Genomic DNA, 9,136 nt, shown 5'->3' on the forward strand with positions numbered 1-9,136 from the left:
TGGGCTAATGTGAGACAAGGATCTAACTTTGTATAATGTTGACCGTCTTGTATCTTACTCATAAGGTTGATCCTACTAACATTCCACCCAAAACGTTCTTCCATTTAAATTGAATGTCTTTGAATAGTAAATTTAAAGATACTCTGAATAGCTGTTGTTGTTGATAAGATTTTATAATTATGACTCATGCAAACAATACATTGTAAATATGACTCCTGTAAACTTTTATCAAGTGGGACTCACATGTACTGTAATGGAACCTCTTGTGTATGTGGTAACTCGCACCTAAGTATGTAGTCATCAGCCTCCTAGCCTATGGCTGTCCAGGGATGAATCATATAGGATCAATAAACTGATTATAATAATAATAATAATAAACTAATATTACATAATAGAGTTGTATATGGCCTAAGTTGCTGATTCGTTCTAAAACATAAGAAATGGCAAGGAGTCCATGAGGGTTCGTTGATGCATATATGAGATTTAAGTGGCAAATGGAGAAAGACAAGCCTCTATAGATGATACGATCAACAAACGCCGAGGCAGTATCAGCCACTGCAACACGAAAGATATGGCCTGTTGAACCGTTTTGTTCGACAATTGTACAATAACCGTATACTGTAAATTGGTCAGTATAATTGATGGCAAAAGCTTGTCATCTATCGAAAAACTTCCACAGTTTTAGCGCGTTTTCAAATTAAGCTAAAATTAGTCAGCTTATCCAACTTATATGATACCATACCCAATGTTAATTTTAGGAGGATGCAGAGAGGCCTTAAGTAATGAATTCCACTGGTCAGTCTTTTAAGTTGATGTGGAACCAAGTTTCCTTTTTCTAATAGTAAACCTCATGGCCATATCTCGTGTTGATTTCGTTCATATGCCGTTTTAGATTTTGTATGAGCTTTGTCGAATGGTAACTTTCGAAAAGAAGACAAAGCAGGTAAGGTCATCGCCATCTTGAATTACAATTAAGGAGGGATAAAGACAAATTTGAGCTTCTGACAAGAAACGGTTTCCAGTTCTCACAAAACAAAGATGCATTGACAGTGTTAGTGATGTTCTTGTATATCAACTGTAATTAACCATTTACAATGAAGTTATGAACGCCTCTGGCGGTGTAATGCGTACACTAAAATTATTTTAGATCTCTTTATGTAATGCAACAGGTTCTATATTATATTTCTTCAGAGTTCAGTTATTCCATAAGAAACATCCGAAAATTATTAAGTTGTAGTTTGTTATATATACTAATTGAAAGAAATTTTTTTTCTTTTAGGAATACGACTTCAGAATTCCTTAAGAATACAATCGTCGAAGGAATTAAAGACCGTCAAAAAGGATCATTTCTTTTGTTCTACTGACTTATTCTAAGTGCGAAAAATATAAAATAAGGCGGTCGTTATGAATTTTCTAATAAAGACCTGTTTAAGTTTCTTAATCCCGTTATATTCATGCCCAGTAATTTTTCTTGATCTCAATTATGTGGAAAACGGCAATCGATGTTCAAATATATGCTCTGGTGGATTGTTGGACCCTGGTAACTGTAAATGCGATATCCTTTGTGAAACTTTTGGAGACTGCTGTATTGATTCTCCCTATCGGACAATTGAACTGAAACACGAGGGAGTAAAGTGTATTCAAGTGACTGAAAGCAAAGAGGTGTTAGCTGTTGCCGAGTGTAGTCCAGATTGGAGAGATTTAGAAATAAAGAATAATTGTTCACGAGAAACAGACTTCAAAGTCGATCCATTTGGCAACGTTCCGGTTGTAAGCAAGGACAGTGGCATTACCTACAAGAATTATTATTGTGCTTTGTGCAATGGTGACAGTGCAAATATCGCTTCCTGGAAGATTTTCGTGGATTGTTTTGATAATGGTTTGAGTGACGAATACATCAAAGAGAATATTGTCTACGATTCAGCTGTGCAGTTGTGGGGGTTGAGATTCTGGAATGATACACTAAATCGAACGGAGTTTCGCTACTGCAACGTGGGAACTAATGCGAGGAACTTGAGGGACTCTGAAAGATCCTGCAGCAGATCTGAGATCGGTGTATGTCCATCTGATTATAAGAATTACTCTGTGCTACGTGATTGTTATACTTACAGAGATCCTGTGGAAACAAGAGAAAAAAGGTACAGGAATATTAACTGTGCTCGATGCAATGGCATCAAGGATTCATCTCTAATGTGCGCTGACGTAATCCTTCCCAGAGATGGCAGTGGACAGAGTTTGGGCGTTTTGTTGGACATAGATATTGGAGCAGGCTGCGAGGTTGGAAAGGTTAGCGATTGTTCTTGTGGAGAGGCCTTTGATCCACTTTCTAAGAAATGTAGGGTAGTTTCATGTGCCCTTCCAGGGCAGAAAATGGTGCAAGGAAAGTGTGTAAGTCAATAATGTTTGGAAATAGATTTTAATAAAGTATATAAATAACCGTCAAAGGAATTGTTTCCATTGCACGAGGTCAAGCATATTTTGCATATATTACCAGCACCTGTCTCATAATATTACAGTGTGGGATGTACAGTATGAACTCTGTTTTGAAATATGGCAAAAATACTACTGTAATCAGATTAATTTTCTAACATAAATGAATAAAGCATTGTAAATAAAAAAAATAATAATTTGTTTTTTGTCTGTCTCTCTAATATATATGATTAATGAACTACATTTCTATTTTACGGACATCAGTGTGATATTTATTTATTTTCGATTGCCCACAACCTTCCCGTTTTCTTTGAAGTAAAAGTATAAATATTGTTTTAAAAATCTTTAAGGTGGGGAGGGGATTGTTCCAAAAGCACTGCGTATTCATGGCTTTTGTTCTCACTGATAAATCACGTATTTTATCATACTGATATTTTGAATTCATAAATAACATCCATGTTGGATGTTATTTATGTGCCAGGCTTAGCTCAGCTTCTCTCGAATTACACGGAAACAGTATTATCTTAACTTTATTGTATGTCTAGGGGAGGCACAAGAAAGGAACTGTCATGTCCGAGAAGCTTCGCTTTGCATTACATCAAATACACCAAAAGTTTATTTTCGGATAATGCAGCAATTTCGCATTATTGGATTGTGTTAATCGGCCCATGGGAATTAAATGAAATGGGTTTCTCTGCAATCGCTCTTCTACCCCTCCTATGTCTTAACTTCTCTATAGTTAGTGTATATGTTGCAGTAAATCCCAAAATCCGTTTCTACTAGTCCTTACTAGTAAAATTCTTCAAAATATTAGTTAGCGGAAACAACAAGAGCGCTGTAAAATGGAACAGAGGGGAAGGCTAAACTTTAGAACAAGATTCTTACTCATGGATCTTTGCGACAGCAAGTGAAGGCCAGATTTAGCTCCACCCACTGCTTAGCGCTGATTGGCTGCTAATTACTAGGATTTTTCGTTAGAGTGAATGCCGTTCTGCAAGACAGTAGAGCAGGCAGAAATACAATAGATAGTCCTCTTCCAGGTGTGCAGTTGTGGGAGACCACAGATGGCGCGTTACCCTAAGCACTATGCCCCTCTGCCAGGAAGCTCAGGCAACCCTGGCAGAGGCCAGCCAGAGTATAATGGGCAGTCTGGCTCACTTCCCAGTGGTGGTTGTGGTGGGCAACGTATAGTCCCATTAGGGGTCCTGCGGATGAAACCAGAGAAACAACAGAACCCAACACAATACTATAGAACATGCCACTGGCATTTGCAGAGTCCTGTATACTTCACGAGAGTACAGATGGCGCAGTTGTGGGAGACTACAGGTGACGCCCTAACCTAAACACTATGCCACAAGGCCGGGAACCCATACCTTCGTTTTGTAAGAATATTGAAAATCTTACAAAAAAAATCTGATTTTTTTATTATTTGAAAAATTAGTTCTTTTTGTTTAGATTCTTGCCATTAATGAGATATAGGAATAAAATTGCAGTTTCGAAATAAAATTTATTCTGGAAGGGGTTGAAAATATTAAAATTATTCCTATTGTAAAAATTCCTACATAGCACTGGCAGAACCAAATTAGTTGTCCTGGGAAAGGGTAGTGAAACGAAAACAGAACAATTAGCCTTACCTTCGCTAAAACAAGGAACACTACGGAAAGCACAGCGGGTGGCTTAGTGCGACAAACAAGTGAGGGTCATTCCGAGACACATTAGTACAGCCAAATTACCGCAGACAGGTAATCGGTTCGTAAACACACACTCAAGTTCCCAAAAATAGATGCTGTAGTCACGAATGTCGCTTCTTTGTGGTTTTAAAATGTCTTAGAGACGAGGCGTTATACGTGTAGGGTAATGTGTTGTTTTGGACAACCGGCTACTTCAAAGAACACACCGGATGGCCACAGATCCAACAGGTTGAAAATAGGGAGTATTGTTCACGTGCTACGGGGCAGGCTGACCGAGGCTTTTCAACGAATTAAAGGAAAAATAATGAATAAAGAAAGAGGGGATTGGTAGAAAACACTGTGGGGAGGCGTGACAAACTCCGAAGAAAACTGTGGATGGGGACGGAAAAAAGGGGGAAAGAAAAAAGATTGTTTTTGGTCGGAGAGAGTTTTAAAAAAAGTGGGGAGGAGTTGAAGAGGGAAGAGTGAGTCAATGTCAGTAAGTTGGGCAGTTAGAGTAAAAATGAGTGTTTGGGAAAAGAGAGGGGATCAAGTTAAGATGTAGCAGTTAGTCAATCCGTCAGCCAGTAGCCAACACAGTTTTGTTTCAGTAAGGAGAGTTCAGAGTTTTCAGAGTTTTTTGAGTTCACTAAAGCGCAGTAGGCAACTATAATAATGGAGAAAGCTTAACACTGTTAAGTTAGCTTATTGTAGGATAAACAAAATGCCTGATGCCTGGAGGTAATGGAGCTGAAGCAGATAGAATCCGGAGCCAGACCGAAAGGAGAACAAACGTGCTGACCAGATGAGTTAATCATTCTTTTAGGAGCAAAGGTACTCGAAACCCAAGAAGCAAACCCGAAAACCCCTGTCGAACTCTCCAAAGATTGCAAGATGAGTTCTAGATGGAGATGATCTGCTGTTCACCGCGAGAAAGACAAAGGACATGCCGCAGAGCCCCGAGATAACAAAGTAAGTGGTTAGTCACATAATTGTTCTCATACACACCACGAACTGTAGGAACCCCGAAATTAAGTAGCAGGACTTTAGAAAGATACTGTGCATAAGAATTACTCAGTAGCAAGGATAAGTTAAATTTAGGAAATGTGCTGAAGGAACATTAGCCAGGACAAGCTAATAGATAAATATAGAAAATTTTGGATGGGAAATAGAAGTCAGTGATACCTTTTAATAATCTTTATGATAGATAAATGAATAAGTATTGAATTATGTAAGAATTAATAGAAAGAGGATTGTTAATTTGTTATTAACGGTTTTAATTGATGCATGATCAATATCTGAAGAAAATTATAGAAAGGGATCGATTTTGTTATTGATGGTTTTTAAAGGATGCAGGATTGAATGTATACAGGAGGGAATGAAACTGGATTGGTATTGTAATTGATGGTTTCAACCAATGCAAGATTAAGATAGATGTATATAATAAGATGAGACTAAATCATGTTGTCTTAGGTATAAATTCAATTATTATTTGGCTTTTTAATTATGATCATGTAAATATGCCTAATAAACTTATTTTTTATATACAACATTTGTGAGTTTTTTGTTGTTCTGAGTAAAAGCCTATCCAAAGGGAATTAAAAACTTTAAGGAGCTTTCCCCTTGAACTTACAATTTTCTGGGAAGAAATAGTCAGATGCGTAAGTGGGGTGAAATTACTAAAAGGGGATAGAAATAAAAGGGGAAATAATAAATATAATAAATATAAATAATAGAAATAAAAATAACTAAATTATCCCCCCCACACAGTTTGTAGTAGGAGTTTTCCTAACAGACTTTCATTTTCACTAGTGAAAAAAAGATCAGGCTAGTTTAAGCCGTCACATTCTGAACGGATTCAAGCAAAAACGGTGTACACTAAACATCACGGACTCCTTTTTTCGCTAAAAAAACGGTGACCATAATGTTTAGTGTGCACTGTTAAAAAGAGGTAAAGTTAAAAGAAAAAAGTTATTTTTTGCAACCGTTAAAAAAAACAGGGTTAAGTTAGTTTACGGCAAATTCGTGACAGATTTGTTGGAGTAAACTAGTTTAACCATTTTTTACTGAATTAAATTAAATTCTTACCAAGTACCAGGTAAGAATTTAATCCCTTTGTTTAACTTTGGATTTCCTATTTTCTATTGTAATGGCAATTCAAAGCTTAATACTTTAGAATCATAATTTGCAAATTGTAATAATTGGTAATTGAATTATAAGTAATTGTAATATTCTAAAATATTCAAATTCGCAACCCTTTCTATTTTCTGTTCATCCAATAGCTTGGTCTGATGGTGGGTATTGGTAAGATACCAGAAACATCATCTTAATGTATAGTAATATAGGCGAACAGCCTAATAAACTATATTATTAAATTTCTCGTGGAATAAGAGTGGTTTTAAGATAATAATTGATCAAGGTAGCCAAGAGGGAATATAATGTCGGAGACGGTGGGAAGTACAGCGAAACTAAAAAAAGTAAGAGCCGTAAGGAATAGATACACTTATACTATTGTCCTATATTGTAGTAGGGTTTTTAGGAGCATCAGCGACTAAGGCACATTGCGCCATGTATGATGTCTGTAAATTGCGTGTGTTCTGAGGTCGAGTTTCTGTTCACGCTACCCTCGCCTGAGACTGACTAACTCACCAAAATTGATACACTTGTGCAAACAGCATATTGATTTGTAAGGCTAATTGTCTTGGGTATGTTCAATTTAGGATTGACTATGACGAAGTATAGAACCGGGCTATACGTGGTTCAGCATGTTCTGGCTGAATAACCCTAAAAGAGAGAGGATATCCAGTTATTTTAGCACAGAAATGGTAGAGTTCTTGTAAGGTTATTATATCTCATTTCATCTTTCGGGCTTCATCCGCCACCAATCGTGACCACTGAGCACTCAGTTGAATCAAGCTTACTTCAGAGATTGAATCATCTGCAGGTGAAGAAGTGGTAAGAGACAACTTATCCATAATTAGTTTGTTGTTGTACGCCATGGAAGTCGTAGATTTTCATAGCGTAACATCCTCTTTGGCGCGCAAAAACTCTGGGCAGTTGGAGTCACGTATTAAATGTTTTGAGTCCCGTTTACTGGTACGAAAATTTGCAGAGACAGGACATCGCTTTTATTTGGACACTCCCCATAAACGTGTCCTTTACACGAGTAATGGCTGCAGTTTGGGGTTTATTGATGGCACGTTTAGTTGGTATGCCCATACCCAAGACAGATGACTTGGTGACTGCAAAGAAAGGTCTAAACTTATGTGTAGTCAAGCCTACGAAGAATAGGGTCATAAGTGCTTTATGAATTCGGGGTAAGAGAGCCCAATACCCAATGAGTGCAGCTCTTCGCATTAGCTTTTGTAGTAAAGCGAAGTGTTATTTCTTTTCTAATATCAACCATGGTGAAATTGAACTGTAAGATTTTTATAGAAAATGTCCTCTAGAACCTGGTCTTTGGTTAAATTCTTCTCTAGGTCATAGACAACAATATGAGTCATTTCCCCTAAGCGAAGATGATACAATCCCTGCATCAGAGAAAGCAAGCAGAGAAGCACTGTGAGCAACCTCAACCTCAGAGTCAGATTCGATTATTGCTGTTTGGTATTTGCTTCGTCAACCGATGTCTGAGAGTTCAGTTGTTGTAACTTATATACACCTATCGAGTGACAGCATAATAGAAAATCGAACGAAGAAATGGAACTATAAAACATGGGTGACGATTCTACCGACATTTGGAAAGAGAATTGGTTTGATAAGTATGAGAAAAGGAAGATGAGCAACAAGTTCAAACGGGTTGGAATTGGTAGCGACATCTTTGACCTTCCACCGGTAAGTAGCAGATTCACGCCCTCTACTTACTCTACGGAATCAAAGTTAGTGACGGCATTTACGTCATTTAGGAAGTGACGTAATTTCCGTTTCATATTTTCGTCAAAGATGTTTTCACATAAAATAACTTTCGTGCGTACATAGTACACACGGGCTTTTTTTTTATTTATTGTACCAGGTGGTCTCTGTCAAATTCGGGCAAACCCGCAGTATTACAATACCATACATACAGTGTAACAAATACGATTCATAGTATACATTCAAAGTATACTATGAATCGTATTCCATCAGCACAAGAATTCTCCAAGATGTCTTTCTCTCTGAAACGATTAGGGGGCGTCATTGCCCACACAGGGTGAGTTCCTACCTATAATTAGAACTATACCGCACATCCTGCACCTACCCAGTTGCAATACTGGAATCCACTCTAATGATCAGCCAACCTGGTTGTTTTCCAGTCAGCCACAAGACCTCATCACACGATATAACAATTAATTTCCTTGCTCCTCTACTTGTAACAAGATTAATTGTCTTCGAAATAACTGGACAGCAAACTCTATGAAGGATTTGAAATCCATCTCTGTTCCTACCAGAAATTGTCCATATCCAGGATTCAACGCGTGTAGATTCGGCGTCCCTTCTACAGACATCATTAATACAGAAAGGCTATAAAGATGTGGCATACTATAAGAATTCGTTTGGGAAAAAAGCATCCGATTCACCACAAATTCTTAAAATCTGGTAAAATGAAATTATGAGGTGATCTAAGATTGGCCGAATCTCTCATCAATATGTGCTCAGTAATAGGTGAAATATCAGTTAAAGCTGTCTGAAAAACTACAAGGAAGAGGAAGCAGTTCAATAGTAGTTCCCAAACCCAATTTAATAAAAACGACCTCACTCAAAGCTGCTGAACACGATGGAAGAGTGATGAAAGGCAACTGATGACATAAAAATTACATGATTATGAATTTTCATTCTACTTCACGCCATTAGCTACAAAATTTAATTCATGGAAAAAATAGAAAATTATTACATCGACAAGTTGTGTCTGATTCCATATATTAAAGAAGGGGTCGGAAAACATTTTTTGGAAAGGGTCAGATCGTAAAATTTTTAGGTTCGGCGGGCCAGGTAGCAAGCTCGAAGATATTTACATGGGTAATTCTACTCATAGAGCAACAAAAAAAATCACGAAACTG

General features: G+C 37.4%; 1 protein-coding gene across 1 annotated transcript; it reads left to right on the forward strand.

Annotated features, from left to right (window-relative positions):
- Positions 1–1,404: 1,404 nt before the first annotated feature.
- Positions 1,405–2,400, forward strand: LOC150078938 (uncharacterized). Its single transcript, XM_090382892.1, has one exon. It carries the CDS (start codon positions 1,405–1,407, stop codon positions 2,398–2,400), a length of 996 nt encoding a protein of 331 aa, XP_090239018.1.
- The last annotated feature ends 6,736 nt before the right edge of the window (positions 2,401–9,136 follow it).

The sequence above is a fragment of the Mastigoproctus giganteus genome, chromosome 10, assembly GCF_048544385.1.
Source record: "Mastigoproctus giganteus isolate SK-2022 chromosome 10, ASM4854438v1, whole genome shotgun sequence".
In the NCBI taxonomy this organism is placed as follows: domain Eukaryota; kingdom Metazoa; phylum Arthropoda; class Arachnida; order Uropygi; family Thelyphonidae; genus Mastigoproctus; species Mastigoproctus giganteus.

Bases quoted from the DNA above. Each gene is read 5' to 3' on its own strand.
- LOC150078938 (XM_090382892.1), top strand. From the start codon at position 1,405: ATGAATTTTCTAATAAAGACCTGTTTAAGTTTCTTAATCCCGTTATAT.